Source organism: Hyaena hyaena, unplaced genomic scaffold (assembly GCF_003009895.1).
Source record: "Hyaena hyaena isolate Hyena2069 unplaced genomic scaffold, ASM300989v1 scaffold_104, whole genome shotgun sequence".
NCBI classification, from domain to species: Eukaryota; Metazoa; Chordata; class Mammalia; order Carnivora; family Hyaenidae; genus Hyaena; species Hyaena hyaena.
The window spans coordinates 2,140,809-2,158,680 of record NW_024080736.1 but is presented as its reverse complement, the minus strand read 5'-3'; the positions used below and the strand labels follow the sequence as shown (position 1 = coordinate 2,158,680).

General features: G+C 40.1%; 1 protein-coding gene across 1 annotated transcript in view; it reads right to left on the bottom strand.

The window, feature by feature from the left end:
* Positions 1 to 12,884, bottom strand: part of SMURF2 (SMAD specific E3 ubiquitin protein ligase 2) — a 117,412-nt gene extending 104,528 nt beyond the window's left edge. The window contains exon 1 of the mRNA XM_039235975.1: positions 12,755 to 12,884. Coding sequence (XP_039091906.1) covers positions 12,755 to 12,806 — 52 coding nt within the window. The 5' untranslated portion in view covers positions 12,807 to 12,884. The remainder of the gene's footprint in view (positions 1 to 12,754) is intronic.
* Positions 12,885 to 17,872: the final 4,988 nt, after the last annotated feature.

Genomic DNA, 17,872 nt, shown 5'->3' with positions numbered 1-17,872 from the left:
AGTAATTAGATTGTAAATGAGAACACTTTAAAACTGTAGAGCTCTGAAAAAATATTATCTCCCTAACATTAACAGACATGTTATATACATGAATTTTCTTAGGTGATGCTACAATGCTACAAAAACAGATCATTTTGCAGTGAATATCAGACTGATATTTACTTTGTTAAGAAGTAAATTTTGGGGTGCCTGGTTGGCTCAGTTGGCAGAGTATGTGACTCCTGATCTCGGGGGGGTTGTTAACTTCAACCCCCACACTGGGTAGAGAGATTACTTAAAATCTTAAAAAAAAAAAAAAGTAAATTTTGCAGAGTATGATTAAAGAGTTCTATTCGTGAAGTCAAATATTAACTTGCATGAATACTTCAGTCCTCTATAACTTTTGTCAAAATTACTAAGGTATGAATGTCAGTTAATTCAATAATGTCACAAAAACAGATCCTATTCTGTTTCAAACGAGGTCCTACAGACCATGTAAGCTTTTCTCAATTTCCTCAATCATTCTTTAATTCACAAATATTTACTAAAAATATAATAAGTAACAAGAACTACTGTAGACATGGTATTTTAAGTGTATCACATGTATCAAATGCCATTTTACTTTTCTTAAAAAAATTCTCATACTTCTTCCTTTACAAAATTCCCAAAATTCTATTTTTAAAAAATTCAACCTCATTTATAGTATTAAATTCACATGATTCTGAATAATCTGACCAATCAATACGTTTTCTTTCTTCACTAGGGAAGTAATTATATTTAGAGCCTGATGACATAAGATCATACACAAAAAATGAAAACAGAATTAACTACTGTTTGCAATTCTAATATAATAAAAAGAACTTCTGTATCTGCTCCTATAACACATGTAGCATATAGCATATAGTTAAGTATCCTTCATTTCCATTTGGGTCACCATCTCATGGTTAGTGAGACTGAGCCCCCAGCCTGGCTCTGCACGGACAGCATGGAGCCTGCTTGGGATTCTCTCTCTTCTCTCTGCCCCATTCCCGCCACCTCCCACCCCCAACCCCGTGTGCATGTGCTCTCTCTCTCTCAAAATAAATAACTTTAAAAGATAAAAATAAAGCTTATCCTAAAATGTGGATTTTCATGATAGATTCTAATTCTCCATCTCCATTTATTTCAAGGGCATTCATTTGGACTTTTAGGTTTCAGTTTTACGTGTCTTAACTCAGCCTGACATCTACCTGTGCAGAAATATCCCCACCTACTGACAAGAGGTGAAACTACAAGCTATTCTTGAGAGTTACAGCAAACCACAGGGAAAGGTATTAAGTTATTAAAGACTGGATTTGGATCCTAACAGTTCTGCCACCTCCAAAAACCCTGAGCTATTCAAACTATTCTCCAAAGCTCTTCTACTTCTTACCAAAGGTACAAGGGAGGGAAGAAAACATAGTTAATTGTCTAAATGTTCACAATATGAGTTAATGATAAAAGTTATAACACAGTGGCTAATCCAACTACGTGACTTCTTTGATATACTGGATACCCCCAAGGTATACAAGACATTTGTGCTTATCTTATAAGACATGATATCAATTAAATAGATACTATACTAATCCTTATTAATTGTGTACTTGCTCCTACAGATAATAACATATAATTGGTTATATGACTTATTTTTATTTTTAACTTTTTAAAAATGTTTATTTTCAAGAGAGAAAAAGAGACTGAGCATGAGCAGGGGAGGGTCAGAGAGAGAGGGAGACAAAGAATCCGAAGAAGGCTCCAGACTCTGAGCTGTCAGCACAGAGCCCGAGGTGGGGCCCAAACTCACAAACCATGAGATCATGACCAAAGCCTAAGTCAGACGCCCAATAGACTGAGACAGGAACCAAATGACTAACTTATTTTTAAAATTCTTTGTTCAAAAATGACAACATACAGGGGCGCCTGGGTGGCTTAGTCGGTTAAGCGTCCGACTTTCGCTTAGGTCATGATCTCGCGGTTCGTGGGTTCGAGCCCCGCATCCGGCTCTGTGCTGGCTGCCAGCTCAGAGCCTGGAGCCTGTTTCAGTCTGTGACTCCCTCTCTCTCTGACCCTCCCCTACTCACACTGTCTCTCTCTCTCTCTCTCCTAGAAATAAATTAAAAAAAATTAAAAAAAAATTAAAAAAAAAATGACAACATACATTAATACTTTACAGCTTGAACAGTATTTTTGTCACACATTATTTCTTCTCCAGCAGAATATTAAAATAAATAATATTGTCATTTTTAGCATGCACTTAAAACTAAAAGCACATGCACCAAGAAAAGAAGTGATAAAAAGCTTAAAGCTTACCAGTGACCTAACTAGGATCTAAACCTAAATTTTCTGCCTGCAAGTTCTATATTCCTTCTATAACAAACCAACTGCCTCCCCAAAATAACCAAGTATATCTTACAGAGTAAATAAGATCTACATTATGGTATCTGCTTTGTGAGAGTTCCTAAGAATGTACTATGGTCAAAAAGTCTGCTTAGATTTTAATAAAATTAACTTTCTTCCTTTGTCCTGTAGAAAACACATGCTCATAATATAATACAACCCAAAAAATACCCAAAACCCACACATATTTAAGAATTACAATATATCCTTTTCTACTGCCCCATTTTTTATTCTTTATGTTTATTCTTTTCATCCCACTTTTTCCCAAAAATGGCCTAGGGGGCTGATAGCTGGTAAACAGGCACAACTTGTTAATTCACACTTGGTGCAACTCACTTCCATCAGTAAGAAATAAAATAGAAATAAATTAGGAGCACCTTGGTGGTTCAGTTGGTTGAGCATCCAACTCTTGGTTTTGGTTCAAGTCATGGGATTAAGCCCTGCATCAGGCTCTGAACTAAGCATGGAGCCTCTTAAGATTCTCTCTCTCCCTCTGCCCCCTCTCCCTCACTCAAGTTCTAAAATAATAAATTTTTTAAAAGTCCATAACAGAAATTTTCAGAAGAAAAATACAGACCCCAATCTAGGTTTATTCTGATTTCTTACATCTCCATTCATGGTACTATATAATAAAAAAAAAAAAAATGCCTAGCAAATGCCAAGAAACTGATAAATATTTGTTAGCTAAATAAATGAAATAATGGCTCCAAAGCATAAGATCCTAAAGACCCAATTATGCTTATTAAACTGTTATCAAAATGTCTGTGAAAAACGTTTTAATCATTGTTTGAAATCAGAAGAAAGTGTGGCTCAGGGCACCTGGGTGGCTCAGTCAGTTAAGTGTCTGATTTCACCTCAGGTCATGATCTCACAGTTCATAAGTTTGAGCCCCATGTCGGGCTCTGTGCTGACAGCTAAGAGCCTGGAGCCTGCTTTGGATTCTGTTCTCCCTCTCTCTCTGCCTCACACTCTGTCTCTGCCTCTCTCTCAAAAATAAACATAAAAAAATTTTTAAAAAAAAGAATTATAGCTAAAAGAAAGAGAACAGAGTCCAGAAATAGAACTACATGCATATTGTCAACTGATTTTCAACCAAGGTGCCAAGACAATGCAATGGAAAAAAACAAAAGTATATGAACAAATAGTGCTAGGAAAATCAGATATCCATATGGGGAGCGGGGGTGGGGGGAAACCTTGGCCCTTACCTCTCACACCATATTAAAAAATTACCTTTACAAGAGCCATAAATGTAAATGTAAAAGCTAAAATTATAATACAGAAGGAAACACAGGAGAAAACTTAAAACTGTGGATTAAGAAAAGATTTCTTGGAGTGCCTGGGTGGCTCAGTCGGTTAAGTGTCGGACTTCGGCTCAGGTCATGATCTCACGGTTCGTGGGTTCAAGCCCCGTGTCGGGCTCTGTGCTGACAGCTCAGAGCCTGGAGCCTGTTTAGGATTCTGTATCTCCCTGTCTCTCTGACCCTCCCCTGCTCACACTGTCTCTGTCTCTCTTTTTCTCTCTCAGAAACAAATAAAACATTAAAAAAAATTTTTTTTTTTTAAAGATTTCTTACAGGGCACCTGGGTGGCTCAGTCAGTTAAGTGTCCAACCCTTGAATTCAGCTCAGGTCATTATCTGGCAGTTCATGGGTTGGAAACTCTCATCAGGCCCTGTGCTGATGGCTCAGAGCCTAGAGCCTGCTTCAAATTCTGTATCTCCCTCCCTCTCTGCCCCTCCCCTACTCGCACTCTGTCTCTCTCTCTGTCTCTCTCTCTCTCTCTGTCTCTCTCTCTCAAAAATAAACATTTTAAAAAGATTTTTTTTAATTTCTTAGGACACAAAAAGCATGAACCCTAAATACAAAATTGATGAACTGGGCTCAATCAAAATTCAAAACTTCAGCTTTTTAAAACACTATTGGCGGGGGGCGCCTGGGTGGCTTAGTCGGTTAAGCGTCCAACTTTCACTTAGGTCATGATCTCGCGGTTCGTGGGTTCGAGCCCCGCGTCGGGCTCTGTGCTGACTGCCAGCTCAGAGCCTGGAGCCTGTTTCAGAGTCTGTGACTCCCTCTCTCTCTGACCCTCCCCTGCTCACGCTGTCTCTCTCTCTCTCTCTGCTAGAAATAAATAAAACAAAACAAAACAAACAAACAAAAAAAACACTATTGGCAGGAAAGCCCCAAATTAAAAGAAAATATTTACAAAACACGTATCTGATAAAGGACTTGTATCTAGAATACAAAGAGAAATCTCACAACTTAATGAAAAAAATATTTTAGTTATAAGCAAAATATTAGAACAGATATTCAAAGATAAACAAATGGCACCTAAGTCCATGAAAAGATGCTAAACCTTGCAGATCAATAAGAGAATTAAAATTAAAGCTACAATGAAATCTCTCTACACATCAATTAGAAAGGCTACAATCAAAGATGACGACGGTACGTGTTCAAGTGTTAGCTAGGAGTGGGAGCAACCAGAACTCTTACACACCGCTGCTGGAAATGGTACAGCTTTGAAAATCACTTTAGGAGACTTTTTTAAAGTTAAACACACATTTACCATATGACCTAACGATCCTAATCATTTACCCAAGAGAAAGAAAAACATTCGCACAAAGAGAATGGTCACAGAAGCTTTATTTATAATGGCCAAAAACTGGAAAAAAACAAGTATGTGTGGATATTTGTGAATGGATAAACAAAATGGGGCATGCATGTCCAATGCAACAGTCCGCAGGAGTAAGAAGACACAAACAACTGATACACAAGATGGATGGATCTCAAAAGCACTACGGTAAGTGAAAGAAGTCTGGCCTAGAAGACTACATACTGTATGATTCCACTGACGTAAAATTCTAGAAAAGGCAAAACCCTAGTGACAGAAAGTAAAGTGGTGGTTGCCAAGGACTGGGCATAGGTGAAGAAGACTGGCTGTTAAGGGGTATGAGGAAACTTTTTGGGGAAAAATAACCTTTGTGCAATCATCTAAGTAGTAAGTCCTACTTAACATTTTAGGTACTATTAGATTCATTATCATCAGGATTTATTTATTTTTTTGCTTTGTTTTAATGTTTGTTTATTTATTTATTTATTTAGAGAGAGACACAGAGAGTGCAAGCAGCAGAGAGGCAGAGAGAAAAGGAGAGTGAATCCCAAGCGGACTCCACATTGTCAGCACGGGGCCAGACTGGGGGCTCAATCCCACCAACTGGGAGACCATAACCTGAGCCAAATCAAGAGTCCAATGCTCAACCAACTGAGCCACCCAGGAGCCCCAAGATGTATTTTAAAACTTAAGTTTTATGTCTGCTGTCAATTTTTAGTAAGAAATCAAACTGCTAAACTTAAGATACATGTCAATACTTCTTAGTGTATCAAACGTGGTTTTTTAAAAATGTAGTCCAGGGCCGCTTGAGTGGCTTAGTCGGTTAAACATCCAACTTTTGATATCAGCTCAAGTCTTGGTCTCAGGGTCATGAGTTCCAGCCCCACACCCAGCCTAGAACCTACTTTAAAAAAAAAAAAAGGTAGTCCATGCCTTCAGAAGCTATTCTAAAACAAACAAAATTCCTCATTTTGTTCAATTGATTATACCTTAGTGGAAAAATTCATAAGAAATGTTTTAAATGTAAACATTCTACAATAAAAAATGCCAAATACTGATACCCAGAAAACTAGCATTAAGAGAAATACTAACAGGATTAGCTTGCAACAAAATTGCTCAAATCAAGCAAAATACCTATTGCTGCATTCCTTAATATAAGTAATAACTAAAATTAAAAAATACAATGAAAATGTCACAAATATACATTAGCTGGAATTAGGTTCAAACATAGAAAATACCTGAACTGTCCTGAGCAATACAGACAAAAGCTTAAATAAACATAAAAAAACAGCATGCTCCTAGGAGGGAAAACTAAGTATACTTAAATGCCTCTTTTTCCCCAAAGCAAGGCAATTCTAATTACAATGCCAAGGAAATTTCTTCTTAAACCTAACAAGTTTAATATTTATGTAGAAGAGAAAATAAAATAGAAAAAAAAACGACACCACAATGAGCATATTAAACTAAATTATAAAGTTATAATAATGAAAAGAGTATGGTAATGATAACCTGACTCTATTATTACTAATTTAACACAACTAAAAAGACAGCACATCAAAGAACTGGTTAATAAATAATGATGAGATGACTAAACAGATACACTTGGGGAAGGGGGACTATCTTCTTAAACCATTTTTAAGAAACACTAAAATAAAATGTACTTAAATACTTACCAAGCCCCTTCAAGAAAAAGGCCTTCCAAATAATAGAATAAGAAAAACAAAAGTTGAACAGATTTGACTCCTAACTAAAACAGCAAATTTGTGCATGTCCAAAAATGGCCAAAATTAAAAATCAAGCAACAGACCAGGGAAAATGTTTGTAGTAAGCATAACAACAGATTAACGTCTTTTTAATTCTCAGACAAAGCATTAAGAAAAACACGAAGGCCCTAACAAACAAGCAGGACAAGGCCAAACAAGTCAACAAAAATAAATATAATTAACAAACAGGAAAATGTTCAACTTCACAATATTTAAATACCGTATTCCATGAAATTAGCAAAAAAATTTTAAAAACAAGAGCCAATGCCTGCAACAGTATTGTAAAAATGTATGTTTATTTATTCATTGCTGCCCTCAACAGGCACAATTCTTAGAGGAAGCACCATGAGGAAAAATTAATCAAGATTACCAAAGATCCATACTCTTTAACCCAACAGCACTCTTTCTATGGAAATATCATAGAAAGATAATCCTTAAAAAAAGTTATCTACACCAAGATGTTTAGAGCAATAATCTAATAAAAAATTTAGAAACAAAAGTTACAACAAGAAAAAAAAATAAGAGCAATGGTTGTTTTGTAGCATCTTAACTGGTTATTCTAAAAGCAGTCTTCAGAGTTCCCATCCCAGTCCATCCTCCCGATTGCCCCCAAGACTGATGTTTCTAAAGTTTGTTTACTATTTTGAGAGAGAGTGTGCAAGTGAGGGTGGGGCAGAGAGACAAGGACAGACAGCATCCCAAGCAGGCTCTGCACTGTCAGCACGGACCCCATGCAGGGCTCAAACTCCCAAACCACAAGATCATGACCTGAGCCACCCAAGCACCCCCCAAAAATAATGTTTCTAAACATCAAAGATACCAAAGCTTACAATCCTTCCTCCTTTAAAAAAAAAAAAAAAAAATCAAAGTTCTTCGCAAAAGATAAGAAGTTCCTAAATGGGTATATCCCTGTCTACAGCCTCATCTCTTGCCACTCACACCTAGCTCATTAGCCACAAAGAACACATGCAGAACGACAGAGAATTACTTTTACGTCTCCAGTATTCATTCAACGAAATGCCAAAAATTCTTAACGACAATTACTTCTACGTCTCCAGTATTCATTCAGCAAAATGCCAAAAACTCTTAATCCATGCTGAAACAAAGATTCTGGCTTCCCAAAGCTTACAGCACAGAAACAAATGCCCTTCAGTGAGCTGGGTCCGACAGCAAAGGAAGAGCCTCTTAGTCACAGAGGAAAGGCCAACTCAGGTCAAGGAAAGTTCTAGGGATAAGGGTAAGCCTTGAGTTGAACCTTAAAAGATGAGCAAGAATCTCAAGGGGCAAGGTAATTCCAAATAAGTGAAACATTTATTTTTCCACACAAAATCTTAAATGTTTGTAACAGGCTTTCTAGACAGACAATTTGGGGTTCTGACATGTACTTAACCTCTCCAAGTTTTTCCTACCTCTTGGAGCTACTGTGAGAATCAAAAGTGATAAAAGATATAAACTTAATACGGTGTCTGTCACTTAATAAGCATTCAATATATGTCAGTCATACAGAAACATAACAGCAATGCTGATTACAACAGTGTATTTCAAGGGTTTAGTATTCTTACAATAGAGAAAGTAACAGTAAATAAAAACAAGAGCAAGAAGAGAAAAAGCAGTAAGAATGGGGTTAAACAACACATCGCCAGGTAGCCAGGGACAAACAGTTCTCTGTATACACCGTGACAATATCCTCTTACTACATATTACAACAGCATAATAATTTATATTCATAATGATACCATACCATAAAACATTAAGTTCGGTTAAATGTGGTCTATTTGAAAAAAAAGTAGGACAGCGGCGCCTGGGTGGCTCAGTTGGTTAAGCGACCGACTTTGGCTCAGGTCATGATCTCACAGTTCGTGGGTTCAAGCCCCGTGTCAGGCTCTGTGCTGCCAGCTCCAAGCCTGGAGACTGCTTTGGATTCTGTGTCTCCCTCTCTCTGCCTCTTCCCTGCTCACTCGCTCGCTCTCTCTCTTTCTCTCAGAAATAAATTTAAAAAAAAAAATTAAAAAAATTAAAAAAGGACATATTACATTTTGAAAAGCCTTCAAAATCTTTAAAAGACATCAAAAAATGGCCACAATAGAAATCATGTCTGCCTGAAGTGTGGCCCTTCAATTACCTTGAAAATTGAGTTATATGCTATATGATAAGCTAAATAAATGAATAGTAGTATATACTGTGATAGATAGCTACAGTTCAACCAACAGGAAAAAAGTAGAATCCATGGTTAAAACACATACACACCCTTTACTCACCAATGAAAACCACTACATGAGGCCCCTAGGCAGGTTCAACTGCACACCTGAGTCTTAGACTAGAAGAGACAACTTAAGAGAAAAAGTTAGGAGCTTAAGCTACCTTACATACCAAGAAAATAAAATAGGGACATTCAAATCAATAACACCCTTAATTAGAAACCTGTGAGATATAATCAAGTTGTCATTTTTAAAGCCTTGAATCAATAAATATACAGTAAAACAATACTAAGATACCAGCATTTCTAAAGTGAGACTTTAAATGTTGATTTTCGTTAAGCTACACACAAGGTTAACCTCATTACTTCCAAGGGTTTTATAAATTAATAACATGAGGAACTGCATATAAAAACATTTAAATTACAAAAAGGTCTGCAATAAATGTTCTGGAGAAGTAATCAGTTATTTCTCCATATCTAAGACATTTAAATATTAAAAATTCTACTAAACTGCTTTTTCAAGTATCATGTATACATATTTTACATTTTATAATCAATTTTCTATAGAAATAGTTGAAATTGATAGCTTTACCATACAGCCCACTTTCATGATTAAGTGTTAATGTGTCATAAGAACAACCAAAGTAACTTAATGGACCAAATCAGACTTTAACCACCAATGGCCTGAGGAATCTCAGACGCGGGATTCAATTAGCCCTACCTTCTTAGAACCAAAAATACCAAACAGTTCACTAGGTGACTGTGGAAAAGCAGAATATCTGTTGTGGGCAGAGATCTCATGATTCAAATATTTCTTCTGCTTCAGTTTGTGTGTGTGTATGAGCGAGTGAGGGAGAAAGAGAGAATGTGTGTGTGTGCATGTGCATGCACGTCATCATGCAAAAATTGTTTGCACCTTTCAGTAAAGGGGCAACTCTATGTTAAAGATATAATTGAGTAAGTACAGTTCATAAAGTACCTTGGAATCAAAGCCACTCTATAAATTTAAAATACTAGTATGTTACTGACTTAAAGCGAAGAACAATAATTTTAAAGCATCTTACAGCCCAAGTGTATTATAAACCAAATAAAAATCCACTGTGGGATGTGCCTGTGTGTGTGTGTGTGATTTTCCTCTATTATGGAACCCGGATCTAAACGAACTGTTAAACACTTAGACTAAAGGTATGCCAAACATTTCTTAAGGTCTTAACAAAGAATCAACTTTTTTTTTTTAAACAAAACGAGGCCTAGGTTAAATATTTTATTTGGCTTCTCAAGATGGGACTGAAAAGTTGGGCACCAGCTCCAGACCAATTCCTGGACGCACATCAAACACAGCCCTGTCATTTATCCAGTCAGTCAAAACAATCTTTTCCATCTAACCCTTTAATGTTTATGTCCTAAAAAGCTGCTAATTGAATCCAGCTCTTGAAATCTATTTGTTAAAATCTATACCATCTAATTTGTAAATGGACAAAAATGAAAAAATAGAAGCTAACTTTCCTGGCAAAACAGAAGAGAATCTACCAAATGTAACCAAAAAGGAGAGGGCAATGTTTTTATTATTTGAATAGTTTTTTCTTGAAATATGACAAAATCCCAATGGCTTTTAAAAATTTAGAGTACCTCAAACTGTTTTTACAATTAAGGGGACACAGTGTATTTAATATTCTTCAGAAAAATGTAAAAATACAAAAATCACTCTACAAAATTAGTCCAATGTGTTCTCTCTCCCCCCAGAAAAGAAGTGTCATCTTTTCTAAGTGTACTCATGAATTCTTATAATGTATCATGGGCTGTAAGGAAACCACACATAAACATTTTAAGATCCTACTGAGTCACAGTAAAAACCTCAAACTCATTTTATCTGCAGAAGAATTAAAATACCTGTTTTCTCCCTCATTTTCTTATTATGTATATAGCCTAGAAGGAAGTAAATGGCCAAAAACCTATTTCCGATGCTTTTTGCAAACCTGGAATCACAGGTTCTTCCCATGATCACTGACACAGGACTGAGCTACAGAGGAACAGCTGTAGATAAACTCTAAAGCAACAAAGATCCCTAATGAACGTTTCATAAGAAAACAAGGAAACTGAATGGGGGAAATGGGGGGAGGGGGACCCCAATCCAGGTTTTCCATTAAGAACCACTCAGTTAAGGGGCGCATGGGTGGCTCAGTCGGTTAAGTGTCTGACTTTGGCTCAGGTCATGATCTCACCGTTTGCGATTCGAGACCTGCGTCGGGCTCTGTGCTGACAGCTCAGAGCCTGGAGCCTGCTTCAGATTCTGTGTCTCCCTCTCTCTGCCCCTCCCTCCCTTGCTTGTGTTCTGTCTCTCAAAAATAAACATAAAAAAAAAAAAAAAAAGAACCACTCAGTTAATGATTCTTTGCAATTTCCCCTAGGAAAAGTAACACTGTCATAAAAGTAATATATGTTTTAAATTGCAACCAATTTACAGTCAGGCTAAATTCTCAAAAACCAAGTTCACTGCAAGTTTTTATCTGTAAAGGTCAGCCAGTGGACTGGGATGTGACACACAAGCATTCAATTACAAAATTAGTCCATATAAATCTCTTACGTCTAGTGCAGGCAAACATAATTACAGTTTATTCTTACACACACAAACACGCGCGCACACACAGACCTTTAAGGTAAACCCATCTTCCTCACCACACATCCGAACATCGACCTGGATAACATTAATAGCGAATGGTAAAGCCAGCATAACTACGCTGATTTCAATTCCACTTTTCAAATCAAAAATAATTTTGTCCTTAAAATGGGGTGACACGACCATGTAAGAATACCAAAAGCGGCACTGCGTAAGCACACCGTACCTGTAATGTTAAAGATTTGATGCACTTGGAATCATGCACACTTTTTAAGAGAGAAGCCTCCTATCTAGCAACCCCTCCAGACATTCTTTTCCATTAAGAAAAGGGAAGGGGAGGAGGTGGCGAGGGAGAAAACTTCGCTTGCAAGTTTGTATGAGCACATACTTAGAAATGTCCACCAAAAAAAAAGAAGTGTGTTTTTAAAGCCGGTCTAGAGTTAGAAGTGAGACACAAGTTCTGCGGCCTACAAGGAACAACCCAAAACATGCTACCCTACAATCAAACACTTCCAAAACACAGAGTGTACAACGCGCCCGAGTCGTCCGATCAGGCGGACACACCGGAAAATCATCCACCTCCGTCTCCACCCCTCCCAGAGTCGTGCGATTCAGGTGTGTAGCACCGGCTGCGGTGGCTGGCGGCAGAGAATGAAGGTTGTGCACGCGGGCACAAGTGGGCGAACAAGTTAACAAGCAGGGCGCGCGCACACACACACACACACACACGCACACACACCCTCCCGTTAAACGCTCCATCTTTAAGGAGTGTTTACTGCGCGCAGTCAGCGACCGGATTCAATAATCCCCGCCACAGGAGCTCCTCATCCCCCGAACGACCCCACCTGGGCAGCAACCCAGGGGCTGCTCCCCGAGGCCCCGGAGAGAGTCGTGCTCCTCCGCCAAGGCTTTCCGACCTCCAATCCGGCCGCGATTCCAACCGGGACGGCCCTCCCCTCAACAAAAGACCCCCGAGACACCGTCGGCTTTTTAAAGAATTTCCCCACAAGGGCGAGTGGTTTTGCCATTACTCCCTCTGAACTAGGCCTTCCCACGTCCCCGACCCCCAACTCACCATTGATCACGACCCTGGCCCTTCCCAAGGCCACAGGCACCCCCCCCGCCGGCTCGCCCACCCCGCGGCTGCCCCCGCCCGGCTCCCGCCGTCCCCCTCACCTGTCAGGCGCAGCTTGACGGGCCCGTTCCTCCGGCCCCCGGGGTTAGACATGTCCCCGGCGGCGGGGGCGGCGGCGGCGGGGCTGCGGCCGCGGCGGGGGGCCCGGGGCCGGCAGGCGGGGCGGGGGCGACGGCGAGGCGCGGCAGAGTCACCACTGCGGCCGGGGCTGGGGCCCGAGCAGCCGGCGCCGCGGCCGCCACGGCCGGAGGGTCCCGGATGTGCCGAGCGTCGTCGCCATGAGCCGCGGAGGGAGCGGGACGCCGAGCTCCCCCCTCCTCCCACTTCTCCTTCCTCGGCCCGGGCCGCACAACAAAGCGGCAGCCGCGGCCGGCCGCGCCGCCTCCGCCCGCGCCCCCGCCGCCCGCACGCAGCCGCCTCCGCCTTTTCCCTCCTCTCGGCTCGGCGAGGCCCAGGAGCCGACGGCGCTGCTCGGCCGAGGCGGGCGCTGCTCGGCGGCGCCGGAGCAGGACTCGGGGCTCGGCCGCTTCCTCCTCCACCCGCCCTCTTGTCTGAGGGAACCGGGTCCTGGGGCCGCCGCCGCCACTCGTCGGCTCTGGGGGGCGGGGAGGAGACGGGAGGCGGGGCCGGAGGGGCGGGGCCAGGGCGGGCGGGCGCGCGCAGGGTGCCCGGGGCGCGGCGGCGCGGAGCCCGGGCGGGCCTGGGCTCTGACGGTGAGGGGCGGTGTTCGCTGCAGCCTAGGGTCCCGCACAGAACTTGGGGGGAAAGCGGGCACAAGAACAAAGTGGCGGCGCGGAGCTCTGTGGGACCGGGAGGGGCTTAGCGCCCTGCCCACTTAAGGGAGAGCTTTTGTCCTTGCACCAAAGGTTGCATTTATTAGACACCTACTGCGTTCAGATCTCTCAGTGAGGCTGAGGCGAGCAAGGTTGGAGCCGAGTCCGCTGCCCTTGGGACTAATGCAAATCTCCTGGGGTGTTTTGCTCCTGGTATCATAGTTGCCACCTCCATCCAGGACTCACCTGGTGAACGGGATCAGGTTACCTGCCTGCTCGGGCTCTTTTTCTAGCTATAGTGGAAGGATAGGAGATTGATAATAATGCTTGAAAGGATTATTAACCAGATAAACCTTGGAGAGCAATGCATGAATAGCTTTTCAAACAGTACTGTATTTCGTTATCTCAGGAGGAAAAATAGAAAATGAAATAAAAATGAGAGTACCTTACCCTTTGACCCTGTAATCGCACTCTTAGTTTATTCTTGATATGTAATAATACAGAAGATGTTCTTTGCAAAGTTCGGTTAATAACAAAAGGGGATGAACGAGCAGCCTCCTGATGAATATTATATGATCCGCATCGATTTTTATGCAGCCATTTAAATGGCAATTATGAAGATCATATAATAGTTTGAAATGAGTTTACAAATAAAGTTTAAAAGCAGAACAAAAAGTTTTATGCATGCAAAAGTATCTAGGACAATGAAAACAGAATAACAGGGGACTTTTATATGTGCTTTCTTAGTTTTGCTTAAGGCTGTTATTAATACAATTTTAAAATTTTAATAAAGTCTAGTATATTTTAATGCTAATTTCGTGTCAGGGCATTACTTTTAATTTATCAGTAATGCCTCTTCATTCTCCAGATGAAGTTACCTCCAAGAGCATCGCATCAGTCTGGTCACAGCCCTACAATTAAAGTATCCAGAAATGTATGTAAAGTTCTACAAGTTAAACTAGAAATTCAAAGGAGGTGAGAACCACCTCACACCTGTCAGAATGGCTACCATTAACAGCTCGGGCATCAACAAATGTTGATGAGGATGCAGAGAAACATGATTTGTTTTGCACTGCTGGTGAGAGTGCAAACTGGTGCAGCCACTCTGGAAAACAATATGGAGGCTCCTCAAAAATTAAAAATAGAACTACCCTAGACCCAGCAATTGTGCTATTAGGTATTTATCCAAGGGATACAAGTGTGCTATTTCAAAGGGGCACATGCACCCCAATGTTTATAGCAGCACTATCGACAATCACCGAAGTATGGAAAGAGCCCAAATGTCCATCTACAGATGACTGGATAAAGAAGATGTGAGATATATATATAAAATAGAGTATTACTCAGCAATCAAAAAGAATGAACTCTTGCCATTTGCAACCTCGTGGATGAAACTAGAGGGTATTATGCTAAGCAAAGTTAGTCAGAATGACTTCACTTATATGAGGACTTTAAGATACAAAATGAACATTAAGAGACTCTTAAATATAGAGAACAAACAGAGGGTTGCTGGAATGGTTGGGGGGGTGGGCTAAACGGGTAAGGGGCATTAAGAAACTTATTGAAATAATTGTTACACTATATGCTAAGTTACTTGGATGTAAATTTAAAGATAAATTATAAATAAAATAATAAAATAAATTCAAAGGAGGGTACCAGAAATTCATTCAAGTTTAAATACTAAGTGCCTATTATGTACAAACCAGTGAACAAGTTTGAGAAATGCTTCTTCAAACTACAGAAGCTCTGAAGTTACACTAATGAACTTAAACCATGACTGCTATCACAAATTGAAAGACTGGATGGACAATGACAATAAAATTAGCAAACTGACAGATATACATATATATTTGCCTTACTCTTAAGGCACAAGCTATGTTATCAACCACCGACTAACATCATTTGTAGCTTTGTATTAAGCAATAGTTAGGATTTCAGAAAATGATGGGGGAGCTGGGGAGACTACCTTTTGTGAAGTTTAAAGCAGTACATTCAAATATTTAAGTGCCAGCGCAGAAAAATGTATACATGCTTAATATGCAGAGAAAGGCTCTGTTTAGGCTTGCCTGTGTATAAGTTTAAATCTCATTGTGTAAAACAAGAGATTCAGATAAGGATAACACTATAAAGTTCATAGCAGCACTCTCCACAATAGCCAAAACATGGAAAGAGCCTAAGTGTCCATCAACAGATGAATGGATCAAGAAGATGTGGTTTATCTATACCATGGAATACTACATGGCAATGAGAAACAATGAAATCTGGCCATGTGTAGCAACATGGATGGACCTTGAGGGTGTTATGCTGAGCGAAATAAGTCAGGCAGAGAAGGACAAATATCATATGTTTGCACGTATAGGAGGATTAGGAGGAACTTGACGGAGGAACAAGGGGGAGAAGAAGGGGGGAAATGGTGGGGGAAAGGGAGAGAGGCAAACCATGAGAGACTCTTGAATGCTGACAAAAATTGAGGACTGACGGATGTGGGGGGGAGGGGAGATGGGCATGGAGGAGGACACTTGTGGGGATGAGCACTGGATGTTATGTGGAAACTAATTTGACAATAAACTATTTGTAAAAGAAAAAAAAAGGATAACACTATAAAACCATTCATACTGTTAAGCTAAACTTTCATTAGGTTAAATTTCAGCATTTAGCATTAGGAGCATGGCTTTGCTTCCTCATGGCAACACATTTAGACAATAAGTTTGAGAAAAAAGGAAAAATAATTCTTTGGGAATTCACCCTTTTCTTTCTTCCTAAAATAGAAATCCACTTCCAATGTAAATTGTATCTATTCATGTCTATAACGGGGATGGGGATTGCAGAAAATCTTTTCAGAGCGCTTTTATTCCCCTAAGGGAATAAGAAGTCATAAGACTTCTAATTTGCTCTCGGTAGAATTGTGCACCTTTTATCAAATCATTATTTTCAGCATCTGTCTCAAGTTTACCAACCCCACCTATTTCATACTAATAAAATAAGTCTTTATTTTTCCATAAATGCCACTTACTAGAAACTTGCAATGAAAATACTATAACAACAACTCATTAAATAGCATTTTGGAGCAAAACTTTTAAGCTTTTTTATTAACATATTTTAATCACTTAAAGTCGCACTCTTTATGATGGAATCCTAGACCAGAGGTGAAAATCTACACATGGTCATAAGACTATTTAAAACCTTTTGTTTAAAACATGTTTCTGTTTTCCAAGGCTAATGTTAAATTTGATGTGACTTTGCAAGAAAATGCTTACCATCTGTAGTTGGTATTTTTCTTCTGCTCCAGCCATTAATATATTTTTTACATAGAAGAGTTGTCTCCAGTAATAAAAAATCTGTCTGAGGTAAGGTTATGTTAATAATGGTACTCCTGTGAAGCTATGTTTTTTTGAAGCTATTTTTGTAGTGTAAATTTTTAATTTAATACAGTGTATGCACCATGGAAAAAGCAAACATCAAGCATTCAGCAGTTTCTACCACTGCTTAAAATTCAACTTTCTTTAATGTTTAAAATATCATGAATTTAGGGCGCCTGGGTGGCTTAGTCGGTTAAGCGTCCGACTTTCGCTTAGGTCATGATCTCGCGGTTCGTGGGTTCGAGCCCCGCGTCGGGCTCTGTGCTGACTGACAGCTCAGAGCCTGGAGCCTGTTTCAGTCTGTGACTCCCTTTCTCTCTGACCCTCCCCTACTCACGCTGTCTCTCTCTCTCTCTCTGCTAGAAATAAATAAAAATATTAGAAAAAAAAAAGATAAGGCCACAGGAGTGGGTCCTAATTCAATATGACTCTTATCCTTATAAGAAGAGGCAAATGCCATGTGAAGACAGAGACACACAGGAAGAAGGCCATGTGACAATGAAGGCGGAGATTGGAGTGTATAGCTGCAACCCAAGGAATACCAACGATTGTTGGTCACCACGAGAAGCCAGGAAAAGATGGGACACCTGGTGGCTCAGTTGGTTAAGGATCCCACTTCAGCTCAGGTCATGATTTCCTGGTCCATGAGTTCAAGCCCCATGTTGGGCTCTAAAAGCTCAGGGCCTGGAGCCTGATTCAGATTCTGTGTCCCCCTCCCCTGCTCACAATCTGTCTCTCTCTCTCAAAAATAAATAAACATTAGAAAAAAAATTTTAAGAAACTAGGTAAAGGCAAGGAAGGACTCTACCCAGAGCCTCAGAGAGAGCATAGCCTTGCTAACACCTTAATTTTGGAACTGTGAGAGAATAAATTTCTGTTTGTTTCCAGCCACCAAACTTGTGCTACGTAGTCACAGGAGCCATTCAGGAAATGAATATAACTTCTAAGTTCCCTCTACGCCCAATTATATTATGTGCAATGCAGGTAAAAAGGCACATTGCACAGCTGATTTTCATTATTTGTTGCA